This window comes from Archocentrus centrarchus, chromosome 19 (assembly GCF_007364275.1).
Source record: "Archocentrus centrarchus isolate MPI-CPG fArcCen1 chromosome 19, fArcCen1, whole genome shotgun sequence".
NCBI lineage: Eukaryota > Metazoa > Chordata > Actinopteri > Cichliformes > Cichlidae > Archocentrus > Archocentrus centrarchus.
Window position 1 is genome coordinate 25,683,599 of NC_044364.1, and position 23,870 is coordinate 25,707,468.

A 23,870-nucleotide genomic window follows, 5' to 3' on the forward strand; every position below is an offset into this window, starting at 1 on the left:
GGTCAAAAATGACTCCAAGATTTCTCACAGTGTTACTGGAGGCCAAAGTAATGCCATCCACAGTAAGTATCTGGTTAGACACCATGTTTCTAAGATTTGTGGGGCCGAGAACAAGAATTTCAGTTTAATCTGAATTTTGAAGCAGGAAATTAGAGGTCATCCAGGCCTTAATATCTTTAAAACATTCCTGCAGTTTAACTAATTGATGTGTGTCATCTGGCTTCATTGATAGGTAAAGCTGAGTATCATCTGCATAACAATGAAAATTGATGCAGTGCTTTCTAATAATACTGCCTAAGGGAAGCATGTATAATGTAAATAAAATTGGTCCTAGCACAGAACCCTGTGGAACTCCATAATTAACCTTAGTGTGTGAAGAAGACTCCCCATTTACATGAACAAATTGGAGTCTATGAGATAAATATGATTCAAACCACTGCAGTGCAGTACCTTTAATACCTATAGCAAGCTCTAATCTCTGTAATAAAATGTTATGGTCAACAGTATCAAAAGCTGCACTGAGGTCCAACAGGACGAGAACAGAGATGAGTCCACTGTCAGAGGCTCTAAGAAGATCATTTGTAACCTTCACTAATGCTGTTTCTGTACTGTGATGAATTCTGAAACCTGACTGAAACTCTTCAAATAAACCGTTCCTCTGCAGATGATCAGTTAGCTGTTTTACAACTACTCTTTCAAGAATCTTTGAGAGAAAAGGAAGGTTGGAGATTGGCCTATAATTAGCTAAGACATAAAAGTGATGGTTTTTCTAAGATTAGCTGGACGTCATTTCTAAATCTCTAAAACTATGTATTAGTGTTTGTTGGAAAGGTTAATTCCTTAGCAGTCCAATTCTTCTGTAATTTGGCATACCTTAGCCTTTTTCCGTCCTTAGAAATGGCTTCTTGACAGCCACTCTTTCACTGAGAACATTTCTGAATGAGGCTTCTGCAAACATTAGCTTGATCAACTAAATGGCCAGATGCTTCTCTCAGGACCTGTAGGAGTCTTTGTTGGATCTTTTCCCTACTTCTTTCCTATTTCTCAAGGACATTCAAATACTTTTAGATAGGAAATACTTTTAGATACTGTTAATCTATGATTTTGTAGCCCTTCTTTTGTCCTCCATGTGTTTAGTTTCCTCAAAATTGTTTTAAGGATATATTGCACACCATGCTGAGGTTTGCCAAGTCCTTTGCAGCAATACGTCTAAGATTATACCTCCTTTCATTTACAAAGGGTGCAATCCCTCCACATTTCATCTTAGCACTCAGATTTGCATCCCTGTTTGTCTGAAAAGTCCTGAAACCAGGTACAATCAATTGTGGTCAGTGAGGAGTGAGTACTGCTACATTGCTATGAAATATCACTCATGGTACTCTTTTTGGGTCTTGATCAGCTCACTAAGCCTGTCCATCTTATTCTCCAAGATGGGAAGTCATTTTGCCCAGGAAGATCATTGGTAAAGACAGTCAGACAACAGTCCCTATAAAGCACCTCTTCTGGAAATAAGTGATATTTCAATTAATGTGCAGTATCAGTCAAAGGTTTGGACACGTGTACAAACTTTTGACTGGTACTGTACATTAATTAACTGTATATCTTCAGACAGACCTTGATTGAATATGATAATGAAGGTGTTTAAATATGTCCAGTAAACCTTTTCTATCCCTTGCTTTCTCTTTTCAGTTTGTCCCACTAATAGTGGAGATGTGCTGTGGTGTTGTGGAAGCAACAGGTCTGGAGTATACTGGTATATACCGTGTACCGGGCAACAACGCCATGGTGTCCAACCTGCAGGAGCATCTCAACAAAGGCATGGACATGAACACTGCTGAAGAGGTCTGGAAAAGAACTCTGCTTTGCTTAGCAGACTACCCAAAATAATCTTGAGTCATATTGAATTTTTTAATTGTTAACTTTTGACATCTAAAACACATGAAATTACTGGAAAGCTGTAAATTAAAGTTTCTAACACAATGGAAATAGCAAAGTCAGACTGTGGCAAGTCAGATTAAAAGGACATACCAGTTACGATTATAATCTGAGGTTTGACAAAATATTAAGTTAGGTTATTGTTTTTGCCATTCTTTTGAGTTTGTTACATACCTACAGCATCAGACAGTAGCAGGAACCAACCACAAGCATGTCCATACTAGGGTATTTACAGTATGGGAAAAGGTATTTGGGGCAGTGGCAAATAATGGTCTAGTGCAGTGATCCTCACTATTTTTTTCAAAAGAGCCATATTGACAGAACAAAGTCAAGGGGAGAGCTGTAATATCACCAAGTTCAAAGTGGGAAAGTCTGCTTCAGAAACTAAACTCCAGAAGTGACCAACACCCATCTCGAAGTTCCATTTGGAGGATTTCATTTGTTTTCAGCTCAATTATTTCACTTTCAAGCCTGGCACGTCTGTCAGGGCAGAGCTGTTTGATGGTGGGTGTAAATGAGGATACCTCCACTCGGAAGGGGTTTTCAATAAAATTAAAAATGTCCTTATGTTCATTCACATCACAAAATCTGGTCTTTTAACTCTGGCTGATATTTTCCTTTGCTGTCAACAAAAGTGCAAATTTCAGGAAGGAGGCTCAGAAACTGCTCCAGCACCTTTCCACGGGACAGCCATCTTACTTCACTGTGCATCACTAGATCGCTGTATTCTGTGTCATAGTCTTCAATTAACTGTCTGAACTGTCTGGTTTAGTGCTCTGGAAACTATATAATTTACCACCTGCACAACAATTTGCATCACGTTCTGAAATTTGTTGTTTCCGAGCTTTGATACAAGGGACTCTTGATGAAATATGCAATGGAAACTGATGAAATTAGGTATTTCATCTCTTTTCTTCATGAGGACAAGACCCTTCTCCTTGCCTCGCATGCTTGGGGCACCATCAGACCATCACTTGCAAGTTTGGACCAAATGAGATGATTTTCCTCAAAAAATACCAAAAGTGCATTCAGAATATCCTCACCTCTTGTTTGGCCATGGAGTGGTAGTAAGCACAGTAATTCTTCTTGAAAAGAGTCTTCTTTTGGGAACTTCACCGAAACACACATCAGTGACATCTGTGCTTTCATCCACTGCTCTGCTGAAACATGGAGCTCCATGCAGATCAGTCAATAGCTGGTCTCTGATGTCCTTTCCAGTGTCTTCCATCTGCCTCATTATTGTTGAATCAGACAACTGTAATCCCTTTATTTGTTTGAGAATTGCATCCTTGTTGTCAAAGCCTCTGAACAATATTTCTGCTGAAGCCAAAAAGCAATCTTTTACTTTTATCTTTTATCTTTTACTATTTTGAATATATTGCTCTAGCTAGCTAATAGAACCGCTGCTGCCATGTAGCGAGCTCTGCTGTCTCGGTGTGGCTGCAGAGTGCACCGCTGTTTCGCACTGTTTCCTTGGAAACAATACCTGTGTTGCCAGTTTCCACAGTATCCCCCATTTGGAACCAACTTTAATTGAGGCAAAATGAGAAAAAGAATGCAAGTGCTTGGAACGTAGAGCACATTATATGTTTCTGCAGCATGCTATAAAAATGTATTGGCTGTGCTGGCATATTTTTGTAACCGTTTCGAGTAAAAAATGAAAGAGCCACCAATAAAGCATAGCGAGCCGCGCAATGAGTAATGAGCTGTAGTTTGCCCGCCGCTGCACTAGAGTCTAGTGCAGTGGCGGGCAAACTACAGCCCGTGGGCCACACCAGGCCTGTTGGTCTTTTTAATCTGGCCCGTCGAAGATTGGTACAGAATTGCACAAATCATAATTTTGACTGATGTTAAGGATTCTGAGAATTGCTGCAACAAAACTAACACCAGGCTTCAATGCACTGGTAAAAACAACACTGTTCCCACTAAAAGTAAATGTTAGTATTAATACTGTAATGCCTTTTTCATGTTTATGTTTAATATGTATGCATCTGGTGCTGGCCCAGCCCGTCTGTCAAATTTCAAAAAGTCACCGTGGCCCCAGAGCCAAAAAGTTTGCCCACCCCTGGTCTAGTGGGTAGTAGGAGAATATATATTAGTTACTTGGCTTCTTCGCAAATGATTATTTACATCATGGTATGATATGTTGCTTTTTGAGATCTTTTAGCTTCCTTCTCTCTGTCAGACAGGTTCTATTTAAGTGATTTTGTCATGTAACTTCTATAGCAAGCAGGCAGAGGACCCCAATTTAGGACTCAATAGGTGAGAGTAAACTTAAACTTTAGCTTTTATTAGCCACAAACAAAACTCGGACTGAGAGGAACCCTCTGAGGGCGAAAACTCAGGCGAGGACAAAGACTCGGGTGAAGACGAAGACTGAGGAGTAGGTTCTGCAGTGGCTGATTGGCAGTGGATCTGGTGAAGGGGCTGCAGCGGTTGAAAACTCTAGAGGCACAGCTGGCGTGGATGAAGGCTCTTGAGGTGCTGCTGAAGACTTTAAGGGCTGAGGAGACTGTGGCGAAGGCAGCGCTGCAGCCTTGGATGATTCTGGTTTTACAGACAAAGATTACAGCAGGGGCTCTTGTGGCCAAAGAGGCTCTACAGACTCAGGTCACAAAGTACAGGGAACACGAGACTGTCAAAATGAAACTGGAAGTAACCTAACAAGGTACATGCAGACTTGACAACACAGAGGGCTGGCACACAGAGAAAACTAAACAGGGACCAAGGCAATGGGAAACAGGCAAAGAGAAACACAGACACGGGACACAGACGCAGACTAGACACAACACTGGGAATAAAATTCAATACAAAAACACAGGAGATCAGGAACATGACAAAAGGACAAAACAGACACAAGAACACAGATACAGGGGAGACAGGTACAAAGGAAACTAGGAAATCAAAATGTAACAATAATGAATAACAAGACAGGAACTGAGATGAAAAACAAACTGGGAGCATAACTCAGTGAAAACAAAACCTAAACATAAAAGAGTGGGCACACGGCCCGGGACCATGACACATGGTGTGACTCAGGTGGCTCATGGCATGAATCAGGAATAGGTTGCAGATAGTCCTGATTGCACGAGATGCACTAAAAACACTGAGAAAAGCTGCGCAGGGCTCACAGCTTATTCAGCTGGGGCCACGCACCTCGCCATTGTGTGCTACGATTCCTCCTGCAAGAGGAACCAGGAGGCACAGTAGCAGTAGGTTCCTCATCTTCAGCCCACATTCTTGCCAAAAATGAGGCTGGTGAGGAGCAATCTAATGACAAACTGGTCTGCTGGCTGCTCCACTGTAGTGACATTGTGGGCTGGCTTCCGGGACATTTTTTTACTGTTAGAAAGAGGGTCCCTTTACTGAAATGTACAAAAGTAGGTATGGAAGCCCTGCCATAACTGCATATAAAGCAGTATATCTCATTTCTGCCAAATTACAGTATAGTTGCTATACTGAATAAAAATTAAAAAAAAAAAAAAAAGCTCATGGTGCACATATACCAAGTCTTTCTGTCACATGAGAAACATAAATATAAGTGAGCAAAGGGCAGATTGCTGACACAACAGAAGTTTTCTGTAATAAAACTATTTTATGGATTTACAAATCTAGGTGTCATTTTGATAGATTAGACAGAAAGATTACTATGATCTCAAGCTTCCGCTTCCTGTCCTCACAGAGATGGCAAGACCTGAACGTAATCAGTAGCCTACTTAAGGCATTCTTCCGAAAACTACCTGAGCCTCTGTTTACTGATGGTGAGTCCAGACATTTTTTTTTATCTGTGAGGTGGTGAAGAATTTTAAATAAGTGTGTTATGCAATTTTTCTTTTTCTTCCATAAGTGTCATACTCACTGAATGCTGCTGGGATATGTAAACTACCATTTTAATTTTCAGACTTTTTGAATTTCACTTTTAGCTGTTAGTGATCCATTATGTCTGTCTACAGACAAATACAATGACTTCATTGATGCCAACCGGATAGAAGACAGAGAAGACAGACTGAAGACAATGAAGAAACTGGTAAAAGAGAGGAGAGAACAGAGGCGTGAATATACTTCAGACTTCAACAGCAAGCTGTCTTTACACTCACACCCATTGCTTCTTTCTAGATCCATGACCTCCCAGATCACTATTATCACACCCTTAAGTTTCTATTGGGCCACCTTAAGAGGGTGGCAGATCATTCTGAGAGGAATAAGGTAACCTTTACTATTGGCCCATCTCTTTTGGGTGAAACCTTTGCACAAATTGTGGACAAGAATGGAGTTTTGATATTATTTCCAGATGGAGCCACGAAACCTAGCCCTGGTGTTTGGACCCACTTTGGTGAGGACATCAGATGACAATATGGCAGACATGGTCACCCACATGCCTGATCGCTACAGAATAGTGGAGACACTTATCCTGCATGTAAGAACCACCGTCTGCTTTCTGCAGCTGCACCATTTTAACTAGCCAGTTATGTTTATTAACACCATGCAGTAGTACTTATCTGTAGTAGTTATCCCTCCAGTAGTGTAATGGTTAACAAATTTGCTTGCAAACAAAAGGTTGCTGTTTTGACTCTAGCAAGAGACACAAATCCCCTTTGGGGTTGTGTCAGTTTATTTTACTTATATAGCACCAGTTCACAAAAACAGCTGCTTGAAGGTGCTTTATATTGAAAGAGAAAGACTGCAATAGTCGAGAGAAAACTTCAATTATCAAGTAATCCTTTATGAGCAATCCCTTGGGAACTGTAGAGAGGAAGAATTCCTTTTAACACGTAGACACCTTGACCAGAACCACAGTCAGGAAGGGGAAACCATCTTCTGTGGTAAGAGGAAAGAGGATACATCATGGCAAAATTACGGCAAAATTCACAACAGGGGTTTGATCCTGGAATTGACCAATAAATGTCCTGGTTCAGTTAGAGCTCGTGTTTAAACAGTTGTCCTCATCATGAACCAGGACATTTATTGGTCAATTCCAGGATCAAACCCCTGTTGTGAATTTTGCCGTTAAGCTCCTCGTTAGAGAACAGCAACTTGTGCAAAAAGTTCTGAAACATTTAACAGTTGGACATGTGCATTCAAAAGCTTATAGAAGGTCACATTAAGTTCACCTGTAAAGGTTTGCATGCATTTTAGGCTCGTCCTGAAATTTCACCCAAAAGCCAAATATCCCTAACTTTTTGTGAGTAGTGTATATTAAAAAGGAAAGTTTGTGTAATCTTAAAAGTGGAGAGGGTGACTATTAGGGCTGCAGCTATCTATTATTTTAGTAATCAAGTTTTCTATTGATTATTCCATCGACAGTGCATTTGCATGCTATGTTAAGTGATTTTTTTCTTTGTAAAAAACATTTAAACATCTTCAATGCAAAAATAAATCACAAAAAATAAAATTATGATTAAAAAACATTAAAAATAACATTAAAGTTAAATGAAGTTACTTAAAAAGTTGTACATACACCTAAAATAAGGCATAAATCAAAACAGTGTGTTTGTGTCTGTTTAAGTGTGATAGTATGTGTGTCTATCTGGTTTTAAATGAGGATGTAGTTGTTGCAGTGAAGAAAAGTGAACATATCTACAGGGGTTGGACAATGAAACTGAAACACCTGGTTTTAGACCACAATAATTTATTAGTATGGTGTAGGGCCCCCTTTTGCGGCCAATACAGTGTCAATTCGTCTTGGGAATGACATATACAAGTCCTGCACAGTGGTCAGAGGGATTTTAAGCCATTCTTCTTGCAGGATAGTGACCAGGTCATGACGTGATGCTGGTGGATGAAAACGTTTCCTGACTCGTTCCTCCAAAACACCCCAAAGTGGCTCAATAATATTTAGATCTGGTGACTGTGCAGGCCATGGGAGATGTTCAACTTCACTTTTATGTTCATCAAACCAATCTTTCACCAGTCTTGCTGTGTGTATTGGTGCATTGTCATCCTGATACACGGCACCGCCTTCAGGATACAATGTTTGAACCACTGGATGCACATGGTCTTCCAGAATGGTTCGGTAGTCCTTGGCAGTGACGCGCCCATCTAGCACAAGTATTGGGCCAAGGAAATGCCATGATATGGCAGCCCAAACCATCACTGATCCACCCCCATGCTTCACTCTGGGCATGCAACAGTCTGGGTGGTACGCTTCTTTGGGGCTTCTCTGCACCGTAACTCTCCCAGATGTGGGGAAAACAGTAAAGGTGGATTCATCAGAGAACAATACATGTTTTAACATTGTCCACAGCCCAAGATTTGCGCTCCTTGCACCATTGAAACCAACGTTTGGCATTGGCACGAGTGACCAAAGGTTTGGCTATAGCAGCCCGGCCATGTATATTGACCCTGTGGAGCTCCCGACGGACAGTTTTGGTGGAAACAGGAGAGTTGAGGTGCACATTTAATTCTGCCGTGATTTGGGCAGCCGTGGTTTTATGTTTTTTGGATACAATCCAGGTTAGCACCTGAACATCCCTTTCAGACAGCTTCCTCTTGCGTCCAGTTAATCCTGTTGGATGTGGTTCGTCCTTCTTGGTGGTATGCTGACATTACCCTGGATACTGTGGCTCTTGATACATCACAAAGACTTGCTGTCTTGGTCACAGATGTGCCAGCAAGACGTGCACCAACAATTTGTCCTCTTTTGAACTCTGGTATGTCACCCATAATGTTGTGTGCATTGCAATATTTTGAGCAAAACTGTGCTCTTACCCTGTTAATTGAACCTTCACACTTACTGGTGCAATGTGCAATTAATGAAGATTGGCCACCAGGCTGGTCCAATTTAGCCATGAAACCTCCTGCACTAAAATGACAGGTGTTTCAGTTTCATTGTCCAACCCCTGTATGTGCTCAGAACTGAGGCTTGCCCTGCGCTTTGATGTGATGTTTCCTGCTGTGAAAAAAAATACAGATGCTCTGATGAGGTAGATGTTGCTGGAATACACAGTAAGGACTTTGCCAGTGTTGCCAGGGTTGGACATGGCAATGCATTTGTTTTCCACCATGATAGTGGATTCTCTTCCTTGGACAGAGGATGCTCAAACAGCAAGGCCTCAGGTGACCCTGAACCACCCCTCAGTTGTATTGCAATAAGCCTATACTGCTTACACACCACTCTGCATTTAATCATTAGTCATTTTGTCCTGTCCTGTCTTTTGTCCTGTCTCCCTCCCCTCAGCCCCAACCAGATGACTGCCCCTCCCTGACCCTGGTTCTACCGGAGGTTTCTTCCTGTTAAAAGGGAGTTTTTCCTTCCCATTGTTGTGAAGTGCCTGCTCATATGGGGTTGTCTTGATTTGGGGGTTTTCTTTGCAAATATTGTGTTGTATTATTGTAATTACAATATAAACCACCTTGAGGTGGCTGTTGGTTGGGATTTGGTGCTATATAAATGCAATTGAATTAAATTGAATAAAATAGTGTTTTAGAACCTAAAAGTGACAAATTACACATTATCTTTAAGTCTTTAAAACATGCCTAAGAAGGAGGGTTGGTTAGTTTTAACTGATTCATTTGTGGTATCAGGTTTCATATAGCTATAACTGGTATCATCTTCATAACAATGCACTGCTTGCTAATAAAATTGCCAAGGGAAGCATGTAAATGTGATAAGTGGCAGGTCCAGCACAGAACCCTGTCTTTTTTGTGTGTGAGGAGGACTCCATGTTTATGTGAACAATTTAGAATCTGTCTGACAGATATGATTCAAACCAGTGCAGTGGAATTTCCTTAATACCAATGCTGTATCCCTTGTTTCCTTTCTCCAACAGTATGACTGGTTCTTCAGTGATGGAGAGCTTGAAAAAGAAGAGAAGGTATGGGCTCTTTTTGCTCAAATGAAGAAACAACTCCAATAATGCAGGAATGTATATAAACAGATGTCCTCACTTCTTTTCTCTCTCTCGCTGTCTCTCTCTCGCTCTCTCTCTCTCTCTCTCTTGCTCTGTGTGTGTGTGTGTGTGTGTGTGTGTGTGTGTGTGTGTGTGTGTGTGTGTGTGTGTAGGCCCCACGGGATAAGTGGGGCACGGAGCCTGTGCCCAACATTGACCATTTGCTGCCCAATATTGGCAGACCAGGCATGCCAGGAGAGGCATCAGGTGAGGAGTGAGGGGTTGCTGAAGAGTTAGATGCTGCATCAACATTTTCTGGTTCATAACAAGATTAATTCCCTTGTCCCTGTCTGAATACAGTGAGTTGCTCTATGTGCTGTAATGCGAGTGTTTTAGCCTATGTCTATATTTAAATTTTTATTGTATGTAAAGATCATGATACACACACCCATGCTCAGACCAGGAGAAACTGTCATGATGAGAGTATACAGCAGACTAGTAGCCAAGTGTTGGAACTCTTAGAAACTTGCCCAAGCTCTTGATTTAGGACTTCTTCAAAGTAATCTAATGATAGCTGTCAGTAGATCTAATGGTACACAGCAAATAAGAGCAAATAAAACCAATGGAAAACTAGGCTCATGTTACTGTCCACAGTTCAACTTACTATACTAATGGCATCATGATCCTTCCTGTGTCATAAAGTGCAATGAAAACAGGTCACTCAGCATGCAGGACTTGGGAGTCAAAAAGTGAATACAGCTTTAATGCTGATTTTTTTAAAACCTTTATTTTACCAGGTAAAATGTTTGAGAACTAGTTCTCATTTAGAAACATGACCTGGCCAAGACGCTGATGATTTAAACAGTACTGAACTGGAGATGGGAGTCAGGCTAGGAACAGGAACAGAACACAGTATGTATGAGAATAATTTGACAAGGAATTGAGGAAAACTGAGTGCTACACACATGGGCAATTAGGAAAAGAGGACACTGCTCAGAAGAACAGGTGAAGTGAATCTAACTAACAACACAAGGGAAGCAAAACTGAACACAGTGCACACGCTACAAGGGACTGACAAAATGAAACAAGAAGTAATGCCAAACAGAGACAGTCTAGACAAGACACAGAAAACAAGGGGAAGGCAGGGAAAACTGAAACTCAAGAACTAAAGTGCAAGACACTAAAAGTTATAGCATAACTCCAAAATATCATTACTCTTAATATGAACTCTAACTTAGAACAACATAATGTCAAAGTGGCCAGGACTAAGAATAAACTAAATGGAGAAATACAAAGATGAAGAACTAATCCATAAACTAACTAAGAGACAAGCTGAAGAAATTTAATAATAACACAACCTCAAAGACCGAAAAACAAAACACTGGGGAAAAGGCCCGGTATCGTGACATTTTGTTTGGTTTGTTATTGTTTATGTAAGTGAAGACTTTTAACAGGATATTTTATACAACTATACAATTGTTGTTAAAAAAAACCAAAACAAAACATATCAACGCTTGATTATTGTAGGATATTGGCTGCAAGCTTAAGTGCAACACATTTTCTGCTCTAGCACACAAAGCACTTCATACAAGCATGTCTTGTTGAATGAGATTGGGTGCATAGATTGCTCAAATAGAGTAGAAGAACCAGTTTGTTTACCATTTACCTTTTGCTGATGGTTTTTGAGTCCAGGATTATAGTCAGGATAACTTTGACAGACCTGATTCACGCTCCCAGGAGCCTCAAAAGTGATGGGTATTGAGATGGATGAAGTAGAATTTTATTTCCTCTTGCCAGCTGGGCCTGTAAAGAAGGATGGGGGGTTTCGAAAGCTTCTTCTAACTCCCTGTCCCCACCACTGAAATTGGTGCCCTGGTCAAATAGTAACTCCACTGGCTTTAGGAAAGAGTCCATAATGATGGTAAACAGCAACTCAATATGAACTGTCCCAATCAATACCTGTTGAGAAAAAGGTTAGTTTATGCAATCTGTGCCAAGCAGGATGTCAGCTACCTTGGTTGCTTGGGCTTGCCATCTTTGGCAATCAGGCCAAGAGTGCTGTTCTCTTCTAATAGTCTCATGGCCATTAAGAATCCAAAATTTTTTCCTCAGTTCAGCAAAGAGTCGTTCTGCACCTCGGTGTGTCTTGGGTTGAGGACTATAAAGTTAATCACATAATCCTCCAGAACTTGATAGTACCGTAGGTGACCACCCACCCTTATCAGTTGAAGTGATTCATCATAATGGTGAATCATGATCATGAATCAACTACATGAAGAGACTGGTTTAGCAATGGTAAAGCACTGATTTTGAACAGACTGCAAGATGCTGAGCCATGTAGTATCCTTAAGTCTTACCGCATTGTTCTTAGAGTGAGACTCTCTGGAGATCCTTGAAGCTGCAACTTCTGAGTGGCATTCTGGAAGAGCATGGTTCTCTCTGAGCAATCATCTAGCATAGCAAATGTCTAAAAGGTGTGTTCACCATTTTGGAGTAGCATCTCTTGGTAACCTTTAAGAGGACCTGGTTAGAGCTGGCATGCTGATCCAAGTACAGGACATTTGTTGATAATTGTATGGTGATGTATGATGAAGTATTTGTTTTCTTGGCATCACAGAAATTCACATCATGCAGGGCCTCAAGATGCTTCCTTTTGCATGTCTTACACAAAACTATCAACCAGCACAGGCAACCTGGTGGTGTTGTCCACATCATCAGCAGTGGTCGTTCACCCATGTAGTCTTCTGCTCTTTTGTCAGCTGTCTGAAGTTTATGCATTAATTCAGGAAATGTTGTGTATTGCTACAGTAGGGGCAATACAATTTGGGCTTCTCAGCAAGTTCCTGAGGGTTAGAACGGTCTGCTGGGAATGTCTGAGGGGCTGCATCTTGTCCAGCACCATGCAGTACAGTCATGCCCTTTTTAGCAGTCCCCTTATTCCTATTCCTTCTTCAGCCTGGCTCTCTCTCTTAACATTCTCTATTTTATCAAGCCCATCTCCACCCATTTAAATGACCAGCTGGATCAGAGAAGCTATAGTGTCAGAGTAGGGGCACAGAGAGTTACTGTAAGGGAAAGCAATTAAGAGAGCCTCTTAAAACTTCACAGAGCAATTGGGTAATTAAACCTATTGGCGTGAAGGGACAAAACATACTTCCTGAATCACCCTGAGTCCCTGTGAGTTCATTAATCGGGAAAAATTCACTAGTCAGACACTGGATCACAATCAAGGAGATGTTTAATGCACACACGTGACGTGTGTGCGAAGTGTTACAGAGTACTCTGGTTCAGAATTGTTGAAGCTGCCTAATACAGTCAGTCGGTGCAGCTTCACACAAGTCTGACATCGCTCTCTATCTTAGTCCACTTTTTATACACAGGGTTCAACAACCCTGTTACACAGTTATTGAAATATGCAAGGTGTTGCTTTGTACGGCGAGGGATGTATAGCATGCTTATCAGTTCCTTCTTCTGTGCCCTTCGCTGTCGCCAGTTAACGGCCTCATCTGGATCCTGTAGGCACAAAACATCAGAACAAAACACACTTCACATGCTAGATGAGCAGTAACTCATCTAGCATGTGATTTTGTTGTTTCTCTACTATGCAGTTTTATTTCTGTCTCCTGTGCATTGTTATTTTAACACCTTCACCTTGTTGTTAAGATTAATGCTTTGATATGCTACTTGATACTATAGTTCTATTTATGGAATGTCTACTGTGCAGCTTATTTACACTTCTTCCTTCAGGTGGCATCAGGGGAAGAATGTTTTTCCAGTGCAAGCCTCAATCTAGCAAACTGTCTTGGATGAGTACTGTGTTCCCCCCCAAGTCTTGATGCAGGCAAAGAATTTTGACACAATTGACTGATTTATCTCTAGTTCTTTTTTTTTTTTTTTTTTGAGCCTGTCATGTCTGGCAGTTCTCGCAAACGGAATCATGATAAGAATGCATTATTGTACCAAGCATATTTGCTTTTACAAGAAGAGCTCTATACTGTATATGTTTACTGCTGAGGTTTGATGAAGCAGGTGGAGGAGAGTCAAAGAATGCTCACAGCCAGCTCATCATTTCCATGCAGGGAGCCTGCTTTGAGTTTAGTTTGATTTATAATCTCGAACCAAATGTTAGATATGACTGATGGGCTGCAGACCTGCAGGGTGCAACATAACTTTGACCCAAGGAACCCAGGATAGAGCCCATCCCCACCAAGACCCTGGGTGGATCAATGGTGAAAATGAAGACAGATAATCAATATGGATATTAAATAATATTCCACTTATTATGCAATTACTAACCCTAACCCTAGCTCAACATACAATAACGACTGCCAGTATTATTAGTTTGAGAAGCAGAGTCATTTTGGTCGCAGTTTTGATTATAAAATAAAAGGGAAAATATAAACAAACAAAAAGCTTAACATTGTGAAGACGTGGAAGCACAATGTGACACTGATGAGAGGATTAGTCTTCCCAGGTCATTCCCAGGCCAAACCAGCTGGTGATCAGAATTATTTTATTTATTTTTTTACCCAGTTTCGCTGGCGGTGCAGCGCTCACAGCCTGTCCGAGGTCCCAGGCTGTACTTCAAGCCCAGTCCGTCCCTCCAGACAATACTCACTGCTCCACTATAATGACCGCTTTACTCTCATCTTTCTATTGTTTTTAATGGACAGTTCCGCTTACAATTACAGTTCAATGATGTGAGGATCCTTGGTACAGTATACAGCGGACTGTAAATGAATGCGCTTCCAATATTACTGCTCCTCCTGGTGGATAAACAAGACATTACCACCATTTTCCCAAAATGCTGCTAAGGGGCGTTCCCACCAGTGGCCGGAATGCCTACGTCATTAGCGGGGGATCGCGTTTAGGCCAAGGTTCGGCCACGAATCGGCCAAGGACCGGCCAAGGTCGCGTCACGGATCGGCCGGCCATTTTCGGTGGCTGCATCTGTACATATACATAAATAGATACACACACACACACACACACACACACACACACACACACACACACACACACATATATATATATATATATATATATGTATATATATATATGTGTGTGTGTGTGTATATATGTATGTAATACATATATACATATATATATATATATACATACATACACAGTTATCCCCTGTTATATCGCAGTTCACTTATTGCGGCTTTCACTTCATTAAATCTGTAACACATAACTATGTTCATCATTCGGACAAAGAGATAAGTTACGTCTACGCCCATAGTGGAAATAGAAGTTACGGCCGAGGGCAAAGATACTGCACCACCTTCATTGCCAACAGTACTGCACAGCTACATAATTCATCATCTTCATCATTCAAGTTGTAGTAAGAAAGTGGGAAAGGTTTATATAAGTGTGGGAAGGGTTTATAAAGCCTTAAAATATATATAAATAATAAAATAAATATAAGATAAGATAAGATAAGATAAGATAGTGTTTATTTGTCACATGCACAGTTATACACAGTACAATGCACAGTGAAATGTATTTTGTACCTGCAACCTTATATACACACACATATAAATAAGAAGAATAAAAATAAAAAAAGTAATTCACACTATACACTATACTCTATATACTATACACTATACACACTTTTTAAATTATGATATTTACACTGTGCAATAATGGTCCAGTTAGGGCTCAGAGTTGAGCAGACGGATGGCTTGTGGGTAAAAACTCTTCTTCAACCTTTCAGTCTTAGCCCTCAGGCAGCGGTAACGCCGGCCTGATGGGAGCAGGGAGAAGAGAGAGTGTCCGGGGTGGCTGGGCTGTTTTAGGATCTTCATGGCCCTCAGCCTGCACTGCTTGGTGTAAATGTCCTGCAGGTTGGGGAGGGTGGTTCTGATGGTCCGTTCAGCTGAACGAACCACCCTTTTTAGGGCCATGAAGTCCTGCTTGGTGCAGTTTCCCATCCAGGTGGTGATGCTCCCACGCATGATGCTCTCGATGGTGCAGGTGTAAAAGTTCCTGAGCACCTTGAGTGGGAGCTTGAAGTCTCTCAGCCGCCTGAGGAGGTAGAGACGCTGTCTGGCCTTCTTCACAGTGATGTTTATGTGATGAGTCCAGGACAGGTCGTGTGAGATGGTCACTCCCAGGTATTTGAAGGTGTCCACTCTTTCCACCTCAGCACCACTGATGACAAGTGAATGGTAGTCCCTCTGCTGCTTCCTGCTGAAGTCCACGATCAGTTCCTTCGTTTTGCTGACGTTGAGCAGGAGGTGGTTCTCCTGGCACCAGTTCTCCAGGCGGGAGACCTCTCTCCTGTAGGCTGTCTCCTCATTGTGAGAGATTAGTCCCACAACAGCAGTGTCGTCAGCAAACTTGATGATGACGTTGGACTCTGACGTGGCCTCGCAGTCATGGGTGTACAGTGAGTACAGCAGAGGGCTGAGCACACAGCCTTGGGGGGATCCAGTGTTGAGGGTGAGGGAGGATGAGGTGAGGTGACCCACTCGTACCACCTGTGGTCTGCTGGTCAGGAAGCTGTGAACCCACCTGCACAGGGATGGGCCCAGGCCCAGGTCCAGCAGCTTAGAGACCAGCCTGGAGGGAACTATGGTGTTGAATGCTGAGCTGTAATCTACAAACAGCACTCTCACATAGTTCCCCTTACCAGTGTCTATGTGTGAAAGGGTCTTGTGGAGGAGGAAGGATATGGCGTCATCTGTGGATCTGTCTGGCCGGTATGCAAACTGTAGTGGGTCGAGGGTGGTGGGCAGTGAGGAGGTGATGAATGTCTTGATGAGTCTCTCAAAACACTTCATCACCACAGAGGTGAGCGCTATGGGCCTGAAGTCATTGGGGCTGCTGGGGTGTGGTTTCTTTGGGACAGGGACTATGATGGACTTTTTAAAGCAGGTGGGAATCACACACAGTTTCAGTGAGAGGTTGAATATCAGTGTAAACACAGGTGCCAGCTGGTCAGCGCAGGTCTTAAGGACACGTCCACTAATACCGTCTGGTCCAGCCGCTTTCCTGGTGTTTACACGTCTAAACGCCCTCCTCACGTCGCGCTCCGTCACAGTGAGTGTCTCCGCCCCTCCGGCCGGGAGCGCAGCGGGCTGTCGGCTTCCCGACTCAAAGCGCGCAAAGAAGATGTTGAGTTCATCAGCCAGAGAAGCGTCGGCACTCACCGGGTGTGTGTGTGGTGCTTTGTAGTCCGTGATGGTGCGTAGTCCCTGCCACAGTCCCCTGGGGTCAGACTGTTGTAGTTGCTGTTCCAGTCTGCGGCCGTAGCGATGTTTTGCCTCTTTCACCGCTCTGCGGACGTTGTATGATGCAACCTTGTAGTCCTCCATGTTCCCAGAGGCGAGGCCGGAGTTGTAGGCAACGGTGCGGGACCTCAGGGCGTCGCGGACAGATTTATCCACCCACGGCTTCTGGTTGGGAAAAGTCCTGATGGTCCTCCTAAGTGAAGTGTCTTCAACAACTTTCCCAATAAATCCCACAACAGTTTCCGTAAACTCCTCGATGTCTCCGCCCGCGCTGCTGCGAAACATGTCCCAGTCGGTTGAATCCAACGCACCCTGCAGAGCGGCCTCTGTTTGATCAGACCACCGTGTCACTTCTCTCACAGCAGGGGGTTCCTGCCTGAGCCGTTGTTTGTATTTCGGCATGAGAAGCACAGAGGTGTGGTCAGACTTCCCAAAAGGCGGAAGAGGCTTTGCTTTGTAGCCATCTTTGAATGGAGAATAGCAGTGGTCTAGGGTCTTCTCTCCTCTGGTGGGGCAGTCGATGTGTTGAATCAACTCCGGTATCAGCTTTTTCAAGTTTGCACTGTTAAAGTCCCCGGCTACGATGAGAGCCGCATCACGCTGGTTAGCCTGATAGGTGGAAATAGCCTCATGTAGCTCGGATAGTGCAGTGTTTGTGTCCGCCTGAGGTGGAATATAGACGGCGCTGAAGATGACCGACGTAAACTCGCGGGGCAGGTAGTGGGGACGGCATTTCAGGGTTAGGAGCGCCAGGTTAGGTGAACATGATTGTTTCAGAAGGACAACATTCCTACTGTCACACCAGTTGTTATTAATCATTAGGCACACACCTCCTCCTCTTGATTTTCCAGACTCACTCGTTCTGTCCGTGCGATGAACACTGAAGAACTCCGACGGCTGTACGGCGTGGTCCGGTATGAGGGGAGTCAGCCATGTCTCCGTGAGACAGATGATGTTGCAGTCCCTTATGTCCCTCTGAAACTGTATCCTGGCCCTGAGTTCGTCCAGCTTGTTATCCAGTGACTGGACATTAGCCAACAGGATGCTCGGCAGTGGCGTTTGGTGCGCTCTGCGCCTCAGCCTCTCTCTTACGCCGGCTCTTTTCCCTCGGGGCCTTGTCCGTGACCTGGCGGCTCTGCGCCCTCCCTTGTTTGAGCTGGCCCACTGGCGCAGGATCTCCTGGGGCCAAGCCGGGTCGGGAGAAAAAGGTGTCAGAATACAGCCAGAGTGCTGTATTCTGATATTAAAAAGAGTCTGTCTGTCATACGTGATATGACACAGAGCAGGCGGAATTATAAAGTCAAAAATTAGAGCTAAACCTAATATATACAAACAAAGCGTAGGAGCAGGTACGACGGCTGCTGACCTCACCGGCGCCATCTTGGATACTCCGCTACTTCGTGGATTTTTACCTATCGCGGGGAGTCCCTGGAATGTATCCCCTGCGATAGGTGAGGGATCACTGTATACACATTTACTTGTGTGTATGTGCGTGTCTGTGTCATGAAACGTACTCAATAAGGAGGGTGAGAAGCCACAACAATTCCCCCTGGGATCTATAGGTAAACAGGGATAGACCCAGGGGACCCGGGCCATCCACAGCCCACCCGGAGGTCAGGAGACCTGCGGCCACACATCTGCACGCACACCCCAGAGGAAGAAGGAGGGAGACCCTAGACGGAGCTTCCACAGCCAAAGGGCAAGAGCCCCAGAGAGCCAGAGGGAATTCCTGCAGGCCAGCCCCCAAGCACGAGCCAAGAACGCAGTCCCGTGGCCCCAGATTTAGCCATGGGCTGTCTAAAAGCTTGATTTGATCCATCTTGAAACATACTGCAATATATTGGCTAATAAATAGTGATAAAAGTCTGACAGCCATAAGTCTTTAAACTTACACTTGATGGAGTGTAAGTTTAAAAATTTTGAAATGTTTGAGTCGACCTAAACCAAGCAACAGAGGGTTTGTTAGGGATCAGTGAGAACAGATAATTGATTTTAGGCAGAATCATCATTTTAACCATGGCAACTTTCCCCATGAATGATATAGGTAGAGAATTCCAACATGTGAGCTCATCCTCTATTGTTTTTAGTAGGGGAATATGATTCAACCATACCAGGTCTGACAGCCTGGCAGAAAAATTTAAACCTAAATATCTAATGTTGCCTGACTGTAGTGGGGTAATGGAGGTGTTCTCACATACAGATGAGAACTTATTTATCAGTGTGATTGTCTTCAAAAGAGAAGCTTGTGAATTCCCGGGGAAAAGTAATACATCAACAGCATAAATGCCTATCTTCCATCCATCCATTCGCTTCCGCACATCCTGTTAAGGGTCGCGGGGGGGCTGGAGCCTATCCCAGCTGTCATAGGGCGAGAGGCAGGGTACACCCTGAACAGGTCTCCAGCCTGTTGCACGGCCAACACGGAGTGACAGACAACCTTTCACACTCACATTCACACCTATGGGCAATTTAGATTAGCCAATTAACCTAACCCCAGTAAGTGCATGTCTTTGGAATGTGGGAGGAAACCGGAGTACCCGGAGGAAACCCACGCAAGCACGGGGAGAACATGCAAACTCCACACAGAGAGAGGGAGAGGCCTGGGCCAAGGTGGAATCGAACCCAGGCCTTCCAGATGGTATTCTAACTGTGAGGCAGCAGTGCTAACCACTGCACCACCGTGCTGCCCCTAAATGCCTATCTTGTGGTTTTTATTTTCTGTTTGAATTCCTTTAATATTTGCATTTTGTCTTCTTGCTGCTGCCAGTGGATCAATAAAGATGACAACAAGTGAGGGAGAGAGTAGGCAGCCCTGCCTGGTGCCCCTCTGCAGACTGAAGCTTTGGGAAATCATTTATCCTAACACGTTCATTTGAGGAGCTGTATAGTGTTCACAGCTGTGATTTCTAATTTGTTAATGGAACTGTAATCTATTACATTTATTAGTCTACTTGTATTATTGGCTGAGTGTCAGTCTTTGATAAAACCTGTGTGATCTTGATGTATTATGTGTGTGATCTGGATGTATTATATATTTATTATTTATCTCTAGTTAATGCAGCACAGTAAAAAAATTATATATATATATATATATATATATATATATATATATATATATATTTGTGTGTGTGTGTGTGTGTGTGTGTGTGGTTCTGAAAAGTTAGAAATGATAAAATTTTGCCTTTAATAACTCAGTCATAACAAATGACGATTAATGTTACCTGTTGAAATTGTATAGCCATAAGAAACTCTCATGTACAAGAATGTAAGAATTGTAAATTACATTTCTTTGGACACGCACAGGGACACAAGCAGTAAATCAAGTGTGAAATCTGATCAAACTCAGAACAGAGACCCCAGCAGCACATGATTGAACTGTTTATAAAGGTTTCAACTTGGTCCAATCTGTGGCCGCCCCCTTGTACCCAGGCCTGCAAATAACATGTCCTGCTACAGCTTCAGAGCAGGTTTTTTTTTTTTTTGAAAAAAGTCTTCACTTAAGTCACATCATGAATTCTCCAATTCAGATGCATTTTTCTATTTTAGGGAAACAAAATTACATAAGCTGCATTCTAAACCAATACTTCTGGACTTGACTATATTTTAATTTCATCTAAAAAAAACATTTATGAAGTGAGTTGCCAATTCCTATGCTTCCCAGAGAATCCACACCATTTCTTGTCTGAGGAGAAGTCTTGGAATGATTCATATTGCAATTGCGTACATATTGTGGTGACAGGAAAACAGGGAACAAGTAAAAGGAACCAGAAGAAGTTTTTAAAAAGTTTTTTGTGCTGTTGGATGTCAGAAATGAAATGCAACAAAAGATTGCCATACAGTATGCTTATACTGTCTACACTAGAGTCTGCATTCCATGAGGCAAAAAGCTCTCATCCTTTAAACAGGGTAACACTGCACACTATTTTACAGACTTCTCTTAGTTGCAGTAAAAGAACCATATGAAGTGCAAACTTTGCTTACTTTCTCACCTCTAACACTGAGGAAATAAGTGTGTGTATTAGGTGCAATTGCCTGTGAATACTGACAATGGTTCCTACTTTCTCTTTCCCCTCTTCTGGGCCTTTCTGCTCCTCTTTTTTCTAGCTGAGACAGTGGATCAGCCTCTTCGGTAGGACCAGGTCTTCCTTTCTGTGTTTGGTGTTTCTTTAGGTTCATTTAACAATTCATGCTCTTTTCATGAGTATTGTTTTCTTCAACATCACCACTCTATCTTGTTGAAGGCAGTCTAGCCATTTTGCTAGTTATCTTGAAACTAGTTTGGCTGATTTTAAAGATGAATTCTGTGATATTGGCTAAAGTTCTTCTGAAAGGTTGCACTATCATTGGATTATTCTGTGATTATCCAAATATATTTATTTATTTTACATATTTTGTGCCAGTCATAACATAACTACTACCAGTAATCCAGTGATGACATCAACTAACTCGCTTTTTCCTTTCTATTAGATTCCACCATCAACGATTCTCTTAAGTCAAAGGTAGGTTCAAATTCTTGGAATAGGATGGCAAATTTTGGAATAGAAAAAAATAGATTTACAATTACTTAACTGAGATTCCAACCTTTCAGCTTTCCACAGTGTCCAAAAAAGACCTTAACACCAGAGATTTCCTGCCCAAGTCCATCATCTCTGCTGTAACCTGCAAACATAAACGCCTCGGTACCCACCTGGTGGGCGGCAACACTGATGAAGACAGCCATTATGGTGGAGAAAGAGGTGTAGGGGAAGACAGAGGAGAGCAAGAAACAGTTAAGGGAGAGCATACCATTCTCAAAACAGAAAAAAGATGTAAACACAAAGGTGGGGTGAAAGCTAAAACCACAAAGGGAAAGGGCTCACTGGTGGGAGGAGAAGAAGCTGAAGCAAAAATGAGGGAAGGAACGGGCAGTAGCGTAAGGAGTTCACAAAGGGGGAGCAGGCAAACAACCACCTTACCCATCACATCATCGCAATTTTGTCCAAATAGTTTCCTCTACTCACACCATGAGGTCCACACCACATATGCAAAATCACCATCTCTCACTAACCCTCCTTCCCATTTGACTCACAGTCTGGCCAGAGGACATCCCACCATCCCCTCCTGGATATCACCCACCAGGCCTCTCATCCTCTGCCAGGGACCTGCCCGTCATTTGAATCAGCTGTCAGACTGGAACCAGTCAGCATTAGGCCACTACAGAAAAACCATACGTGGGTGGATGAATCTGGACCTTGAGCAGGGTAGGAATGAAGACAGAGGGTGGACAGCTGATAGGGTAGAAATAATCAGAATTACTGAGGGAACACCAGGCCCCAAGTCCCTCCCTCACCATGCACAGGAGGTTCTCTCTCTCTCCTCCTTTTCATCAGGATGGATAGATCAGAGCTCAATAGGACATTCCAATGTGGTCCTAAGGAGATCAGCCCTCCACCTGCAGGACAAGATGAGAGCATGGCGTCGTCACACAGTGGTAGTTTAACCATACTGTTTCATCCACTAATGTAGTACTTGGCCTTTAGTCACTGACATTGGATCACATTTGCCACCACAAGCAGAGCTATCACAGCTATCTCTTGACTCTTCTATCCTGGCTTAATAAGATTGGAGATGTAATGCTGTGGTAAATAATTCTCACTGTGTACAGTTGCAGATTTATTCCAAAATGACATGTCCAACGATAATGCAGAGTACCAGGATTTTTAGCTTGTTTTTACATATTGCACTTCCTCTATTCCGCTGCTTCTGTGTGTGGGTTCTTTCCAGCTTCCTCCCACAGTCCAAAAACATCCTTTTTAGGACAACATATGATTCAAAATTGACTATGGGTGTGAATAGGAGCATGAATGCTTGTCTAACTATGTGTTGGTCTTGTGATGGACCAGTGACCTGCCCAGGGTGTACCCTGCCCTATGGAAACTGGGACAGGTTTCATCTCCCCATTACTCTGAATTAGAAAGGCAGTCTCAGCTGGCCAAAACACAGTTTTGGGAAAACAGTATGACAAAGTTGATGATAGCTAATCACAAAAATAAGTAGATGAAACCAAAGTGGTTTTAACGTTTTGGAATGAAACTCTGCAACAGTATATTTAAAGTGATAAGTAATAATAATATACATTTAGTAAAGCATCAAAGAGAAAACCACAGTAGACATTGCTGCGCTGTTGCTGTTCTCGTTGTTGTAACTCTTGTGAATTCATTGTGTTTTTCTCTGCAACCTAACTACCATATTTTGGCTGGTTACTTCACCTACTGGTTTTCACTAATAATGTCTTTGAGAGTACCCTTATATACATATTTGCCTGCCAGCCTGAGTACAGTACACTTTTCTGTTTATTACTCTAGCCCTTTAAAAGCTCTTCCAAAACCTTTTGTTGGTCGACTGGGACCTTCAGCAGACTCACTCACACTATGTCTGTATGATGGGACTCAGGCATTAAGCCGAAGTTTCTGTGGATTAAAAAAAAATGCATGTATGGCAACAAAGACAAATATGCAAACCTTAAGTGTTCAGCAAGACTGTTGTGCTTCCCTGTGTGTGTGTGCGCGCGCGTCTGTGTTGAATGATGAGGTCCAGAGCTGCAAGACAACAAACCTAATTCATCATGTTTTCAAGGCAGCTATGTGAAGTGATGCCAAAATTCTGTTTTTTTTTTGTTTGTTTGTTTGTTTTTGCTGGAGAAATTACTACAAAAAACACAGGACCCTGTCTGAGATTAAGTGAGCAGGACTATTTAATTACCTTCTAGCAAGGGAGCAGTTACATGCAGAGAATGCAGTGAAAATGCTCAAAATACAACATTTACACAGAGCTTTTAAATACAGAAGTGGAGGACACATTTTAACTGATAGTCTTAATACCCTGAACTGGC

The 23,870-nt window shown here is 42.6% G+C and overlaps 1 protein-coding gene across 1 annotated transcript in view; it reads left to right on the forward strand.

Annotated features, from left to right (window-relative positions):
* Window positions 1–21,726, forward strand: part of LOC115797814 (rho GTPase-activating protein 21-like) — a 218,218-nt gene extending 196,492 nt beyond the window's left edge. Inside the window, exons 15-24 of the mRNA XM_030754328.1 lie at window positions 1,690–1,842; window positions 5,618–5,696; window positions 5,889–5,962; window positions 6,052–6,141; window positions 6,227–6,352; window positions 9,705–9,749; window positions 9,938–10,031; window positions 21,104–21,128; window positions 21,467–21,498; window positions 21,588–21,726. Coding sequence (XP_030610188.1) covers window positions 1,690–1,842; window positions 5,618–5,696; window positions 5,889–5,962; window positions 6,052–6,141; window positions 6,227–6,352; window positions 9,705–9,749; window positions 9,938–10,031; window positions 21,104–21,128; window positions 21,467–21,491 — 711 coding nt within the window. The 3' untranslated portion in view covers window positions 21,492–21,498; window positions 21,588–21,726. The remainder of the gene's footprint in view (window positions 1–1,689; window positions 1,843–5,617; window positions 5,697–5,888; window positions 5,963–6,051; window positions 6,142–6,226; window positions 6,353–9,704; window positions 9,750–9,937; window positions 10,032–21,103; window positions 21,129–21,466; window positions 21,499–21,587) is intronic.
* The last annotated feature ends 2,144 nt before the right edge of the window (window positions 21,727–23,870 follow it).